The sequence below is a fragment of the Nymphaea colorata genome, chromosome 6 (genome assembly GCF_008831285.2).
Source record: "Nymphaea colorata isolate Beijing-Zhang1983 chromosome 6, ASM883128v2, whole genome shotgun sequence".
NCBI lineage: Eukaryota > Viridiplantae > Streptophyta > Magnoliopsida > Nymphaeales > Nymphaeaceae > Nymphaea > Nymphaea colorata.
In genome coordinates, this window is record NC_045143.1 from 20,215,032 (window position 1) to 20,232,103 (window position 17,072).

At 38.6% G+C, this 17,072-nt stretch overlaps 1 protein-coding gene across 3 annotated transcripts in view; it reads left to right on the forward strand.

Annotated features, from left to right (window-relative positions):
• LOC116255467 (uncharacterized) overlaps positions 1-17,072 on the forward strand; it is a 95,966-nt gene that overhangs the window by 62,872 nt on the left and 16,022 nt on the right. For all 3 annotated transcript variants that reach the window (XM_031631296.2, XM_050078405.1, XM_031631297.2), the window contains 4 exons: positions 980-1,124; positions 2,169-2,254; positions 2,325-2,435; positions 9,880-9,954. In XM_031631296.2, the coding sequence (XP_031487156.1) occupies positions 980-1,124; positions 2,169-2,254; positions 2,325-2,435; positions 9,880-9,954 (417 nt within the window). The remainder of the gene's footprint in view (positions 1-979; positions 1,125-2,168; positions 2,255-2,324; positions 2,436-9,879; positions 9,955-17,072) is intronic.

Sequence of the window (17,072 nt, forward strand, 5' to 3'; positions counted from 1 at the left end):
TGAGAGAAAATTCTTCATGAATTTGTCTCAAAAGTAATATCTTTTTTTAGGGACACATTCCAAAGTACTCAGATGATTCAAGACTTAGGTTTGAACTTGATAAAATATTCTTTTGGGCACAATTAACCATCCTTTGGTACAATTTCTTGGGTTTTCTGTATGCACAATGCATTTGATACTCTAGCTGTTCTAACAATTGTTTATTTAAGGTCCTTGAACAATGGTTCTGCATGAGCATTTAGAATGTTTTAGTTATCTTGGAACGTTGTACTTCATGAGAGTTGGATGAGGGTCGACTGTCATCAGCTGTAGATTAACAAGGTTGACCTGCAGTTGCCTGTGGAATGTTTGATGGGACAGCACACAGAACAAATTGAATATTAACATCATAGTTTGAGTTTGTTACCATAGGTTATATTTTACAATATGCACACAAATGGCCTGCTTCACTCTGTCTTAGAAAACAAGTTTATTTGGGAAATCTTCAAAACCACAGCTAAAAATTTGGCGATAATAAACATACAGCTAATGTTCAATATTGTTGAGGATACAGCCAAGTTTAAAGCACAATTAAAGCACAAACAATGCATGGAAAATTGCAAGTGACTTGTGCCCGACTTGCCTTTATAGGTGATATGATAAGAAGATAAACTATGGGCTACAGCCTCTGCCTGAAAACCTTAGGGTAGATTCTTTATAAACAAGCATGTGTTTAGGAATTTCTGCTGCTGTTGTAACTTACTTTTCACAATACCATTTAGAGAGCTGTCCTATTGATGAAACAGTAACTAGCTTGTGCTGCCTACTTAATTATGTGATTAGGATCTCTTTCATGTTTTAACTGGTGATTATTTTTATGTGTCTATCTAACCGATGACTGTGGTTGTAGAATCTGAATTTTGTGTTTTTATGCAGCCTGCAGTATTACAACTTCAGCAAGTCATTTAATAAACATTACCCCAATTTTTCCTTGTAATAGGGTGGAATTACTTCATCTGATATTGCTTCAAAGGCCTTAGGAGCCCGTCATGCAAAAGTTGTTGGGCAAGCATTAGCTGGTGTTCCTGTGTGGCAGTTAGGTTCTGAAAGTAGACATCCTGATGTGCCATACATCGTTTTCCCAGGTAATTCAGTTGTATTTTGATGTGCTCATCATAATGTGCTTAAAATTTAGACTGTTAGCTGCAGTGTGCTCGATTGGCTGGGTCCATTAAGATGGTTACCCAGCTCGTTGGTGCACCTCTTATGTTGGGTCCCAGTTCTTACCAGTTCATGTTCTCCTGCCAGCTATCGTCTGTTGTATTATGGGAATATCCAAAAAAAAGAAAAAATTCCTCTTGTTTTGAATGATGATGGTCATAGCCCGTTGTTGGACCTCTTCCTCCTGGAATTGTTCAAACCAACATATGCCAAAGTTAATCGTTTCTAGAAACTAGAGATCATGACCATAGATGGGTCTGCATTGATTAAAATATTTGTTCTCGGACCTGTTTGAGTTGATGGATCTGCTACAATAGGCAGTTCTGATCAATTTGGTAGAGGAATCCCAAGAGCCTATATTCAGTGCTTGGAAGTACCATCACTACCTCAGTGCTGCTGCTTGTGCTGGCCCTATGCTTGTTGCCAAACAGATAGGAAACATGGAAAATATCAAACAAGTAAGGGAGCTTTCTGAAAATTAGAAATATAAAACATGTGATTTGGACCACTTTAATTACAATTTACAACTTACAAGGTGGTCCAGTCCAACCTTGTTAAGGAGGCTTGATTTAAGCCTGGTCCAGATGTACTGGATAATAAAAAATTCCAACATAAAGCCGTCCTTAAGTGGTTTATTTTCAACTTGGTGGTGCCATTCTCCAGCATGAGAAACCTAAATTAACTGTTTGGGATGTCCTAACTCTTTGCGGTTCTTTTTGTTTTTATTCCTTATGTAAAGTTGTTTGGCTAGTCTATTTTATCGGATTTAGAAGAATTTTCTCAACCCTCAACAAGAGCAGTGAGAAACCTATCTGACCAAGGAAAAATGATCTGCTAAATTTCTCACATGAACATGTTAACAATGCTTATGGTGGCTTCCACATCAATCTCATAATGCATGCCTAGAGATGTAATGGAAAATGTAAATCACTTTTCCGATAACGCACCCAAGTGTCTTTTGTTTCCAGGAAATGTTGGAGATCATAACGCGCTTGCAGATCTAGTCAAAAGCTGGGCTTCAGTGAGATCATTTTCTACTAAAGACATTCTTCTTGTAAGAGTCAAACAGCTCGAAATTTCTTTTTTTTTCATTCTCTTTTTATTGACAATATTCCTGTGTTAAGTGTGCTGAAAAGGGTAATTATGCTATTGGAGCATTCAACGTGTATAATCTTGAAGGGATTGAAGCGGTTGTTGCCGCCGCAGAGGAAGCAAAAAGTCCTGCTATATTGCAGGTAGGATTTTTTCACATCAACCAGCTTAGGCATCTGCAATTTCTTTTAGCCATAGCCTTCCAGCTTCTAGGATACTTGCTATTGTTATTGATCTTGTTTTAAATTCTCCTCTTCTGCTATTGCTTGTCATGGATCATTAAACATTTTTTTGGCAATGAACAAATTAAACATGGTTTACATTCTATGCTCTAGAACAAGTCTTAAGGAATTCAGAAAGTAAAATTATCTCAGCACGGCTGACTACCAAGATGAACTGCTCATGTTTTACCTGTTAAAAGCTTATCCATATTTCTGAAATATGATTGGCCCCTGATTTATAAAAATAAGGACTAGTTGGTCTGACTAGTCACCTATTTGTGCTAGGTGTCAGCCAGCTACTTCCTAGCTTCTAGCCACTTTGAGGGCTAGTCTACAACTAGTCCTCAACTGGGTTCTTAAAAAGGCTGACCTTCCAACAATTGTGAAACTTCATTAACTTCCCTCTTCTTTTTAATAGATAATTTATAGACAGTTTTTGGCTTTCCTTCCTTCTATGCTTTATGATGTATATAGCACTTATTTTGTTCAAATACAATCTAAGGGGCAGAATTTTGAATGTTTATGACTGCAAGTCGAGTCCTCAAGTAGATCATTTCTGATATAGTGGTTCCTGTAGCTCTGTATTATCCTTTATACAGGAGAATGATACTTGTTGCTGCTCCTTACATTATGGTAATCATGGAATCACTTTAACTAGTACTTGGGTGAAGGATAATGAAGATGAAGTAACCCTTTTGCTAATGTTCCTTTTTAAGTATTTGATAAGTAGGAGGAGAAAAATTATGCCTGTAGAAATTTACATAAATATGGTTGTCTCAAAATAGTAAGATTTGAAATTTAGGGACGTCATAGAAAACCAGATTTGCGAAACCGAGATTTAGGTATGGCGTGAAGTCTCATGGAAGAATAAGAATGCCAGCCTATAATGGCAAGGGTGTTCTAGGTTATGGTGGCTATGTTGAAGTCTAGGTGAGGAATTTTAGAGGGTGAGCTGGAAATGTTGGAGATGATGCTTTGATTCTGGTGGAAGATAAGTTTAGGTGGTTAGCAATTTCTAAAAGTTATTAATGTCCTTATTCTTTTATTATAGTTAGTCCAGGCCTTCTTTAATAATCTCTATTTTTGTATTGGACTGTTTTTTGTAATTTTGTTTTCTCTACCGTAATCTCTTCTAACAAGAGATTAGGTTATCGTGAATAGAATTTTTACTCTCTCTCTTCCTCTAGATCTCCCCTCCTCCTTCCTTCCTAACTCACCAAACAACATGGTATCAAAGCAGTGAAGTCTTGGGAGCCTCTTGACATCGAAATCTCGTCTTTGCTATTGACTTCTCTTCCTATTTCGTTACTCAACATCTGTTGCATTTGAGAGGTATTCTCTTTTTGTCACACCCCAACACTTTGACCCTCAAATAACTTTTTTTTTCCTGTTAAAACATAAAACATTGAAATGTGACTGTTAAAACATAAAACATTGAAATGTGACGACACAACGATTTAAAAGGAAAGGAGCTATGCAAGTCAAAACAATGGCACAAACTTTCCATTATATAATCATTTCGGTTCATCTAAAAATCACATCATATTTTTCAATAATACATATGACAAAAATGCTCCAAATCACAACATTGATGCCTAACAAAAACAAGACGCACTGACACTACAATAGACCCAAAACCTCTCCAGTAGGATGTGAGTAGAGCTATCTGATCAACTTGCTGCCCTGGGTCTGCCAAAACCTGAAAAAGAAAAACAACTGAAGGCTTAACTTTCGCAGTATGACAACAAACTAGATAAATCTCTAACCCTCTTAGGTAAGAGCTCAAATCTGAGATATAACAATTACTAAAGCAAATCACTATCATGTACATTACATTTTCATTAACTTTAGTGAATTAACAGTTCCTGTGGGTGCAACACAGGCACGTGCACACCATGGGCGGCCTACAGCTGAGAGACAACCCCCGTGGTGGCCTATAACAGTATGGATCCATTTCATCCGCTGCAGCGGTAGAGCACTCATCCATGGATGTGTGAAGTCCAAGGAGAGATACTTAGCCTTCCCTAGGACACCCAGGTTGGGAAGGCGGGAGCCCAACGCTCCAAGCACAACACACAACAGTACCCTGGGGCCTTGCACCGCCTGCGCTCCGACAGGCGAGACCAGTGGCGAGAACGGGACCGTCTCCCAAACACACAGCCACATCCCACTGGCCTCTCATCTCTTAATCATTCATTATTATCATTAGAAGAATGTATTCACAGGTTGACTGGCTAGCTCATGAGGTTGGTGCACTTCACGAGTGCACCCACACCTCCAAATGCCTCCACACGAGGTCTACTCATAACACTAACAGTCATAACTAGCCGTCATACACTATGGGTACAATTACCCTCCAATCCATTCATTTGCATTATTGCCCACGACAATGTATATGCAACAAAATATACATTCATGTCAATTATCGCATCAATCACATCTTTGAAAACTTAGCCAAACCACAGAGAGTAGTCTCGATCTGCGATTGGCTCGTAGCTGTTCTATGCAGTTATCATTCTATGATACTATTTAATCCACAATTGGGGTCGAGGAGACAGTCGAGGAGACAGTCGACTCGATACCCCGCTTCATCTGTTCTAAACAGTTATCAATTCTAGCATGCACATGCAAATGGGTCATATTCAAAACAAACTACTAATAGCCTTTCATAACAGTTCATGTTATATACCCAAGCATACATATACTCATTCACGAAACAATCAATCAATTCACATCACAATCCTAGGATCCCGTGATCCTAGGAGCACACAATCACACATTTGCCCCAGGCAGGGATTTGCCTGGAATGCCGCCATACCTGTGGCGTGCTCACAAAACTCTTCAAAATTCCTCGAGCTTCGAACTCAAGGTCGACGAGACGTGCCCGGTGCACCTGCAGACATAAACAAAAGGTAAGACTTCTACTAGTTACCTTAACATTCCAAATAAATACAAAACAAAATCATTGAGGCATATGTCATCGCCTCAAGAGGGTGTCGACGGGTAGTGTCGACCTACAAGCCCTCTAATAGGCCACTACGCAACTTCTTGCCGTTTCCATCCAACGTCAAAACCCCAATGCTTCGATCAATCCATCCTTAACGCATTTCTCATAAATTTTCCTTTAGTTGAGGCGTCTTCCCAACATGCACGCCCTCTTCGTACTACACATACCACCCACGACATCAAGGGTACTCCAAGCATTCCCGAAAGGCGGTCCTACGCTTATCCACAACGTCTCTAACTCTACCATGCTTCCCTGTTGCATCGAAAATCAACTCATCATGCTTAAATGATCATTATAGGCATTAATCAACGCTTAATCCTAAACTTTCCCCCAAAAACAAAATCGCTAACATGCGTCCTAATTCATCAATTCGAAATTGTAGCATGCTTAAACAATAATTATACATGCTCTAATAGGTAATATTCAATAAAATGAGTTCAAATACGCCTTGCTCACCCCAACTCAAGAGTCTAGGCTGCAGCAATCCTTCCAGCAGCCACCCTCCCAAGTTCAAATGGTCCCCAAGCAACTAAAATCCTTCAATGCCGTCACCCCAAGGCCTTCTAATCACTGTTATGCGGGGAAGAACATGTCCCCCAAACTGGAATCCAATCAACAGAGACAAAATCAATTCAGACGAGAGCTAAGTTGGGGAAAAGGGGAAAACAATTAGCAAAATGGGGAGAAAAGGGCTCACGTAGGGAACGTGAGGACAGGGGAACGGCGCTGACCAAGGGAGACGGACAGAAAAGAGGGTGAAGGAAAGAGGGTTCGGCAGAAAAAGAGAAGACGGCGATGAGGGTAAATGCGTGAGAGAAGAGGGAGAGAGCAGGTGGGGGAGTGAGGGCGAGTGAAGAGAGGGATCGTGTGGGAGAGAGCTAGCAGAAAGGGGAAAGAGAGTGGCGAGGGAGAGGAAGAGAGGACGTGCGGCAGAGAGGGCAGGAGCAAGAGAGATGCAGAAAAGGGTAAATCGCACAAAAGAGAGGGAGAGGGTTTACCAAAGCGCCGCCGCCGCAGTCGCCGCTGCCACCTCCGTCGCCGTCGCCGCTCCAGCCACCACCACACCGACCGCCACTTCTTCTTCTCTGCGCTGGCACGGGAGACCACCAGGATAACGACAAAGGAGGAAAAGGGAAAGGCGAGGGAGAAGGGGCCTCGCGTCGGGCTTCTTTCCACGAGTGGAGCTCGGGTCTGGATCTGGATCTGGACCCGATCCGACCCGTCCTGAGAAATAAAACGAGCGTCACAGTGCAGGTTGAAGAAAGCTATATATTGTTTGAAACAAAGTCCTCGTGTTTGGTTTCACAAATTCTCAGAAGTTGTGTTAGAATGTGGCTTTAAGAGGTCTCCGTTGGACCATTCGTCCTTTATCAAGAAAGGATCGAGAGGTATAGTTGTGCTAGTGGTGTATGTTGATGATATTGTTTTGACAGGTGAATGTGAACAAGAGGTAGCTCAAACAAAGAAATTTCTACAAAAACACTTTGTTACCAAAAATCTTGGCCAGCTATGGTTCTTTCTTGGCATTGAAGTTGCTCGTAGTAAGGAAGGTTTGGTGTTATCAGAACGGAAGTATGTTCTTGATCTTTTACAGGACACAGGGATGCTAGGAGCTAAACCTGCAACTCTTCCTATGAACCCTAGGGTACATCTATATGATGATGACTCAGAAGAGATAGCTTCACAAGCCTACAGACCGTTGATTGGTAAGCTTCTTTATGTGACAGTAACTCGACCAGATATTAGCTTCGCTGTGGGTAAATTAAGCCAATTCATGGAAAAACCAAAAAGGTCACATTGGGATGCAGCTATGCTAATTGTCAAGTATTTGAAGTCCTCACCTGGCAAAGGCCTTTTTTTCAAAAAAGGTACATCTCTTAATGTTGAAGCTTATAGTGATGCAGATTATGCAGGCTCAGTTGACGACAGGAAGTCTACCACAGGGTTTTGTGTGTTTGTGGGAGGAAATCTCATATCTTGGAGAAGCAAGAAGCAGAATGTTGTTTCTAGGTCCAGTGCGGAGTCTGAATACCGAGCTATGGCTCAAACCGCAACTGAAATGACTTGGTCTAGATCCTTACTTGAGAGTCTTGGTATTTCTACTCCTATACCTATGAAGATGTTTTGTGATAACATGGCTGCCACCTACATTGCCAATAATCCTGTATTTCATGAGAGGACAAAGCACATTGAAGTAGATTGCCATTACATTCATGATATGGTTCAAGAGGGAATCATCTCCACTGTACATGTAGCCTCTGAAGATCAAGCCACTGATATTTTCACTAAAGTCTTGTCTGTTGCAGAGTTTTATAGATGTTGTGACAAGCTGAGCATGATTAACATCTATGCTCCAGCTTGAGGGGGAGTGTTGAATAATATTTGTGTTAGGTGGTTTTTTGAATATCTAAGAGTTTCAGGAACAACTCTTTACAAATAATCCACACAGTAGTGGACTGATCTTGTAATTTTGTTGTCTTACCCTAATTCTCATTTAACGTGAAAATAGGGCAGTCTATTGAATAACGAATAGAACTTTCTTTCTCTCTCTCTCTCTCTCTCTCTCGCTCTCCACCTCTTCTCCTCTCTCTCTCGTCTTGCTTTCAGCAACAATTTTAAATAAAAAAAATTTCTTTGTAAGTCTAGACTTTTCCAATGCACACAAAAACTTCTTGTTAAATATTTCCTTGAACTCTGAACCTTCTTCTTTGAATAAGCTGAACAAGATGTGAGTTGGAGAAAGACAATGCAAGATGAAATCAAGGTGTTGGAGGTGAACGACACTTGGATCTTTGTGACAAATCCAGTTGCTAATCAAACCCATTGGATGCAAATGGGTATATAGAATAAAATATAAGGCGAATGGTGAAATCGAGAGATATAAAGTGAGCTAGTTGTGAAGGGGTACTCATAGGTGGAAGAATTGGATTACCATGACACATGTTCTCATTGCAAGCTTGTTATGGCTAGGTGTCTTCTATCAATTGCTGCCAAGAGAAACTGGTTGCTCTATCAAGTGAATGTGTTCATTGCATTTCTTAATGGCTAGTTGGATGAATATATATATATATATATATATATATATATATATATATATATATATATATATATATATGGAAAAAGTTTGACCCGGATTGTCACAAATATTCAATTCCACACTATTTAGCATCCATGACGTTACCTTGGCATGCTTTACTTTTCTTTCATCAAACTTTCTCTCTTAATCTTCCATGCCATTTATTCTTTCATCTCGATTGAGCTCCTTGATATCTTGATCCACCTTGTTAGTAAGCTGAAGAATGGGCTTCACTTTGGATGCATGTGGTACATGGTTGAAGCTCACATAACATAATTTCATGAGTTAGGTTTTTAGGGAATAATAGCATTATCTTTGTTTCCCATGATGGAACCAGAAGATGCAAATGGACCAAAAGAGGTAAGAAATCAGTTTCAACTTTCAACCAGTGCAGCACCAAGGTCTTCCTCGAAGCAGCTGCAGCTATGATACCGGGTAAGAATAAAAGCTTCTCTTGCACAATGTAAATGAGAGAGCTGCTATAACACCAGCATCAAGCAATTGCTCACACAGGTACTCTCAATAATAATAAAATACATTAAATGAATATTTAGACACTCATGCATGTAGCAGATGCACACACATTTTAACATCCCTTCCCACGAGTGTCCTCCCACCCCCCGTGGGAACTGGCCCAATGCTCCAGAACAATTTGAATCTGCAATTAACAAGAAGGTTTTTAGATTGAAAAATACTATGGACCAGTTAAATAATGTACCATATATGTTATATGTATGTACGCACGTCATTTTATGAGCATATACATATAGTATATATATTTGGTTTTTCCTTTTATTTTTGTTGTATTTCCTATTTTGTTTCTTTTTCTATGTTTATGTTGGCTACTAAGCCAGCTGTTGGAATCCTTAACATCTGAACTGGCCGTCCATGTCTCTACCGTCTTAACACTTTTCCTTCTTATTGACTCCTCTTTCTTCTTCCTTGTGTATATATCTATTTCATTGTTATGAAAAATAGTGTGCATGTTCTTCATGCTGTTTTGTCATATAATACAAGTTTTATTTTATCTTGAGTGATGCGAGGAAGGTATCCTTAGTCTTTTGTGGCTAAGTCTGTTCTTGCCCTTGTAATGAGTAATTAAATATGTAAGCATTTACAAAAAGGTTTATGGTTAAACAATCTCAAGTTCATCAATGTATGTTGGGTTTGTGTTCACTTTTTTGCAGCTTGAAAGATTTAGCCAGGTTTCTTTCTGTTAGTTGCACATTTGAAATTTTGGTCTTTCTTTTATCTTCTGCTACCTCATTGTGACTGTTTTTCAGATTCATCCGAGTGCGCTGCAGTATGGAGGCTTACCCTTGGTCACATGTTCGATATGTGCTGCAAACCAAGCACAGGTAAGTGAACTAAGATTTGAACTTTATTTTCATTGTTGGCTTCTTTAAGTATTAGTACAATTGGACTGCATGTTTTAGTCCCTGGGCTGTATTTGCTCGTCATATATATATTGTAAGAAATTGGCGCTGACATGTGTTTGAACAGTACTGGCATTGAATTAAGGGCAGCCTTCCCTTGCATGTGGCAGCGGCAAGTGCAACCCTTCTTATATGCAGTAACAGCAACAGCCTTTCATGTTTGGCTGAGACTACTTTATATCTTACTGAATAGATCAGATCATCACACATTTACCAAATAGCCCTTAGACTAACTTGATGTAATATAGAACATGCCATATCCAAACAAAGAACCAAATCATGAGCACACCAGATCACATCCTATCAGCTTCCACATCCCTTTGAACCATGCTCCTTGCTTCTATGTAACCAAAATCTCCCTGTTGTCATTCATTTAGTAAACACATCTGCAACTTGACTTTTTGTTCTTTACCTTGCCTCTAACTCTTGATCTTCAATCTTTTGTCTAATAAAAATGTTGGTCAACATCAATGAGTTTTATTCTAACCCAAGTCACAAGAATACGGGTATGGCAATGCAGGTACGGATGCGACAGCTTTAGAAAATGTGGGTACAAGGATGCGACAAAGTATATACATATATGTTGAACTTATTTTTGTAACAGTTTTTCAAAAAAAAATTGCGATTTTTTCTCATTTTTGTAATTATAAGTCCCCTTAGAAGGGGGTTAAATAAATTTTATAAGGAAAAGTATAGAAAAGGGGAGCAAGGCCTTCAACCCAAACTGTTTCCCCAAAATCTCTCTCTCTCTCTCTCATTTGCTTTCTTTTTTTCACAAATGCAGGGTGTCAGCGGTCTTTCTTTTTCTTTTTATTTATAATGTTTTAAAAATATTGGTGATGTGTTGGGATGTGTCCCTTTCCTATTTGCCGACAAGTTTAAAGATAATAACGTTTTTCCTTTTTGAAGTTGAAACTTGAGAGCGAAAACAACTAAGAAGTTTAGTTGATTTGAAATCAGAAAGATGGATGGGTGCATTTCCCAAATATTCATGTTCAATCATCCTTGACATTTATAGTTGCAAATAAAACAAACTACAAATGTTTTACCGCTAGTGTTTGTATTATTTGAATTTGCTATGTTAGGTGAAGGCAGAATACGCTAATTTCACTAAATGATATCTCTCGCATGACCATGTCGGCATATCCTCCTCAATATCCTCCTTTCTTCTTCCTCTACTCATCCCTGTAAATATCACATCTTGGAAGTCTTCTGATGGTGAACAATCCCCATTTGACAGGTCTTAAAATTCATCTCATACTAAATCAGCCAAGGCTTGAGAATGTCAAAGGGAATAGGAAGACACTAGAAGGGTGAATTAACATGATAATACTCTGTTCTCAAACCAATAAGATGCTTTATCCCAATTGGGAACAGTTTTTCAGGTTAATGCCAATTGATAAGTGATCAAGAGTAGTCACCTTGTTTAGATGCTTCATAATGGTCAATGTGCTTTTTTGAAGATTTTGTGACTACATATCATACATGATTAGGTAATTTGAGAATAACTGATGCCCAAGTTGCTCCATGCTCCCATGGCTATACATTCAAACATTGTGCAGTATGTGACCTCTCCCTGGTTAATATCGATGTGTAACATAATGAAAAAACATAAATTTCTTTTTCAATGTCACAAAATTTTAGAAGATTTAAAAAGGAATGATTTAAAACGAAATAGGAAAAATCAACAAAAATATGTTCTCTCTAAAATACTTGTCATTCATGAATATAGTGATATTAATTAGTTTAACTTTAACATGCATAAGTCACATAAAGCCATAGCACCTCAAGAAATAAATTTTACAGTCTTATATATCACAAAATAAACTTGTTCAATACAAATGACAAATAAAAATATGATCATTCATCATCTTCATTTTCATCATCTCCTTCAAATTTAACATATTTCCAATGTATATAGACTCCTCATCATCATCTTCCTCTACTCCTTTGGCATTAAACTGAAGATCTTTCTCCTAGAATATGGTGACAAGTTCTTCTTTAACCCATGATCCTATACATCAAAGTGCTCCAAGCTGATAGGGTTAACTTACTGTGTATCCTGTTTTGCTTGAAGTGATTTCTCATTTCATAAGTAAATAAATGGAAAATTGTTAACATCAAGGTTATTCATCCTTCTACATTCTCGTCTATTTACCTATTTTAGGTTTGGACTTCTCCAATTTCTTTAACCTCAACTTGCATTGCATGTTTGACTGAGGATTTTGATTGCTAGGCCCTTTAGGTTTAGGTAGTCATTCTTAATCTTATTCCACCTTATATCTAAACACAAACTAAATATTATGAGAAACAACAAATAAAATTAGTTACGGTTGTAAAAGAAAAATTGAACTTTTGTGTGCAATACCTGAATGCATTGCCATAATGTTCTGAGTGGTTGGACCTCTTCTCATCTCACCCTTACAATGAGCTTATATTTCTATCTCAGGATGAATTAAATCTTGTATGCCAAGGTCAATGGCTAATGTCACAATCCAATGGAATAAACCTTTATTCACTTCTCTATCCAGTTTAATTGTTACAAAATATCTCAAGGTGAGGTTTAAGTACCATGTCTTCGCACTAAGGGCATGTTGAAGTTGATCAATCCACCTCCCATCTGTAAACATCCACATAGATATATATGACTTCTTCTTTCCCTTGTGGTGTTCATTGATACCCCCTTTTTACTTTGTCCATGGATTCATAAAGTTACTGCAAGACAGACCTATCCTTAGTGTCAATCAACCTTAAAACTTCAACCAATGGTGTGCTGATTTTTTAACAATTCCACACGTGTTTTTCAAAATTGACCGTTGAATATAATATCCAGAACTTTTGTTGACTTGCTCTTATGAGCATGTGGCTGAACATCTGAAGTATTTCTCTGCTTCACTATACTATGTACTAGCAAAACATTTGGAACAAATCTAGTTTGTGCAGGCTAGAACCTCTATGTATATATTCTCTAAACTCAATGGATAAGTATGACTATCAATGTGTTTTATAATTTCTTGACATTGTTTGATAGTTGATTATCCATCCAACAACAATTTTGAAGAAGAAGATTGATTTATTGAGTTGCATTTAGAGTCTAGTGACCTACTCTTAGACCTTTCTAATTTTTTGTACCATCTACAATGAACTAGATAACATTTTATATCCTATTTCTTTCAAAATATCATCCAAAACATGAAAAAAAAAATCTGTAGTTTGGAGTATTTGACAAATCAATAAATTTTAAAAACATGATTCCTTTAGGACAATGTACCAAGAAAATTTATCAATGTTTTCCTCATATTCATCCATCTATTTTTCATCACACTGAACATTGTTTCTCTCCAACTCAACCTCAGTTTACTACAAAATGTTCTTCTTTAACACTTGAATCAAGAACTTTTTCTTCTACACAAAACAATAAAAGGATGTTTGCGGCTATGCTTTATAGAAGAAGTTGTATCTGCCATAGCTTAAAAATATAACGAATTTGCCATGTAAAATGGGATTCATGTACCATTGAGCCATTCTCAACTGCATTATTTGCCTATTTTACCATGTGATTGCAAGTCATTGTTGTCTCAATTATATGTTGAGAACCTTTAGTAACTGGGAAGGAGAAAAACCTACAACTAAGACAGAAGCACTCGACCAGCTACTAGGTGCCTTGCTACAAAACCTACCACAGATTCCTCCCCTTCTCTTTTTTGTTAGAGCTATGTCCTGCATGCATCATTCACTTTCTTTTTGCCTTCAAATTATGGATGTCTAATTCTATGCTAGCATAAGCAAGATCAAAAGTAGGAATCCTAATATCATCTTCATCTGCCACTTCCCAATGCACAATCTAACCTATCTCGACATATTTCATCTCCTTTTCTAATTTTTCTATCTTTTAGAGCGTCAATAGTTTGCCGGAAACTTCCATTGCATAGTTCTTGACAGATATCTAGTAGTGCTTGAGGCTACATTTTCATGTGCACCGACTAAATAAACTAATTTCAGCTAATTGTCATTGTTCAGCTGATAACACTATTGTCCTTGTAAGGTCATTTGAAGCCACATCTTGAAAAAACTATAGAAATCGACAATAAAAGACCTAAAATTTATACCTTTCATAGTAGAAATAGCGAAATAAGTTGTTATGCATGAAAACAAGGAACCCCCTTTTCCTTCAACTGCAAATCAGTCTCCCACACATAAATCTAGCCTTAAGTCAATGTTTTCTTATTCAAAATGACAATTTTTGTCTCACATCTCTTAAAAATATCTAAGGGTCAAGTGTGAGGGGGGTTTTGTAATCCAAAATGAAAAGAAAATAGAACTAGGTTCCCTTTCTTTTCTGCCATTTTCATACCATAAGATATAAGGTTAAGGTGTATCACATTGTATCATATGAGCCATGTTGACAATGGTTTTCTGAGTACTATTGTAATATCTTACTATGAGAAATTTAGTCCCATATTGAAGATTATGGGAAACCTTCGAGGACATAAGGAAACTGGTTAAATAATTGGTTGCCCTAGTTTTTAATCTTTTGAAGGGATGAATCAAAACTGCTAAGGGAGTGGGTTGGGATCCGCCAAATCGGGAGCTCGAGCCTGATCTGGGAGTATTACAATTGGTATAAGAGCTAGTTCAATCCTTGGGCCTGGGGTTCTACATGCGTGGGCACGTGTGCCTTGATGGGAGGGGGGTTTGGTGATGAAATTAGTCTCACCTTAACAATTTATGGAGAATCTTAGATGGGTTATATGGGAGTCAACTAAGAGTTAGGTTCTCCTACTGCTTAACCCTTTCAGGTTGGAATTGAAGCTGCTATATGGTGGATTAGGATTTGCCAAACCAGGGGCCGAGCTCAATGGAAGTGGGTCCGGTTGTTACAATGGAATTGGGTTTGGTTCAACACTTAGACCTGGGGCGCTACACACACAGACGCGTGTGCCTTATGCTTTGTTTGGTAGGAGGGAAAGGAAGGGAGGGAAAGGAAAGGGAAATGAAGAGAAAGGGGAGGGAAAGGAATGGAATGGAAAGGAAAGGAAAGGATTGATTAAAAAACATGTTTGGATAAAAAGGAAAGGAAAGGAATAGAAGGACTAAAGATCATGTTTGTTTGGACTGGTGCGCTCGTTCCTTGCTCAGTTGGCGTCCGATAAAGGAATCTTTTGCTTAAACAATGTTGTTTCAGAAAACAAATTGACGGAGCCGTTGCTTCGGTGACCCGGCCTAGTTTTACAGGCTATCATCAAATAAATGCTTCACTTAAACGAAGAAGAAGAAGAAGACGAAACTGTGAAGAAGAAGAAGAAGAAGAGAGAGAGAAAAACGAAAACGCACCTTGCAGCAGAGGCCTTCTTCTTCTTCTCTTCTTCTTCTTCTTCTCTGTTTTTGTTTTTTTTTTCTCCTTTGCTGTTTGCTCTTCCGCCCTGTTCCTTTCTTGCCTCTTCTTCGGTTTCTTCACAAAAGGGCGTTTCTTCTTCTTCAACGGTTTGGTTGGAGGGAAAGGGCGTTTCTTCTTCAACGCCCTGTTTCTTCTTCGGTTTCTTCAGAGACATGGGTCCTTTTGAAGGGTATTATGGGCAGACTACAACTTCTCATTTTCATTCCTTTCATTTCCTTCCCAATCCGTCCGATTTGGGAGGGAAGGGATTTACACTACACAATCCCTCCCTTTCCTTTCCTTTCCTTTCGCTCTCCTCCCTGCCAAACACGTTTTGCCCCTTTCCCTCCGTTTCCCTCTTTTCTAATTAGCCAACCAAACAAAGGAGGGATTGCTCAATCCCTCCTACCAAACAGGGCGTTAGGGTGTGGATCTAAGTCACAGGGTGCGCCAAATATGGTGGCGCACCCTGTCAGTGCGGGTGCGGGTGCAGGTGCGGCCCGACACGGCACCCGACTTGCTCAAACCGAATCAGGTGCAGACCATTTGAGGAAGAAAATCGAATGTCTACTAGTCAATGAAGAACTGACATTCATGGAAAAAGGATGGTCTCGTTGGATCCGGGACAAGAAAATTAAGAAACAATGACACCTAGGTAAAGGATAATATGAAGAGCAAAAAGAAATTGAGATTTGAGGCAAAAAGAAAGAAACAAGAACTCTTAGAAGAAAAAAAGACTAAAAACAAGACAGTAGGATAAACATAAAAAGTCACATGTCAAACCTAAAATAGACAGGATTTGAAAACAAGGAACAATGGAATATTCGGCGGAAGAAAGTGATAGCTGTGTAGGTTCACTCTCATGGTTCAATATGGCCAGTGAAACACCACACGTATGAATCCTGATTGCTTTTACTTGAGAAAGGGGAACCATCTCTAAGCCTAAGTATTCCTCAATGACTGATGGCATACAGGTACTACGAGCTTAGAGCTGGCGAGCACAGCAGTCTACCAGTGTACCACTGAATAGGAGACCTAAGAATGTCGATACTCTGAGGAGAAATTTTCATTCTAACAAAATAGAAGGTGATGACTCCAACAGAGGAAAAGGTTAGCAAAAAAAAAAAATAGTCTGTTACACATTTGATTTATCACATCATAGAAAATTGAAACATCACAGTTTGATTGATAAAAAAGGATTCAATTAGACACCAGATAAAGGATGGAAAATGAAACTTGTTGCCAAGACATTTAAATGCGATGCAAAACAGTGGGAGGAGAAGAAATCAAGCGTTAATCACATTTGCAAGTAACTAATGATGGTCTGCTCTGGTACATGTCAGAAAATCCAGACTTTTTGGTTGACCAAAACTGTGTTGAATGAAGGGGAAGGGAAACATTCCTCATGTGCACTGCAGCAAATGCAACCCTTTCCACATGAAATAGCTGCAGCAACCTCTGACGTTTGGCTGAAACTCCTTTTATGTATTACAAAACAAATTAGGCTCCATAGCAAAACCCCCAGAAACTAACTGCATATTATATAGACCCATATCAGAGCCAGATTCAAACAAAAACAACGGCACGAGCACGTAACATCACGTCCTGACAAATACATTAATTTATACCACATGGTTGTTAAGGATAAAATTTTCTTCTAAAC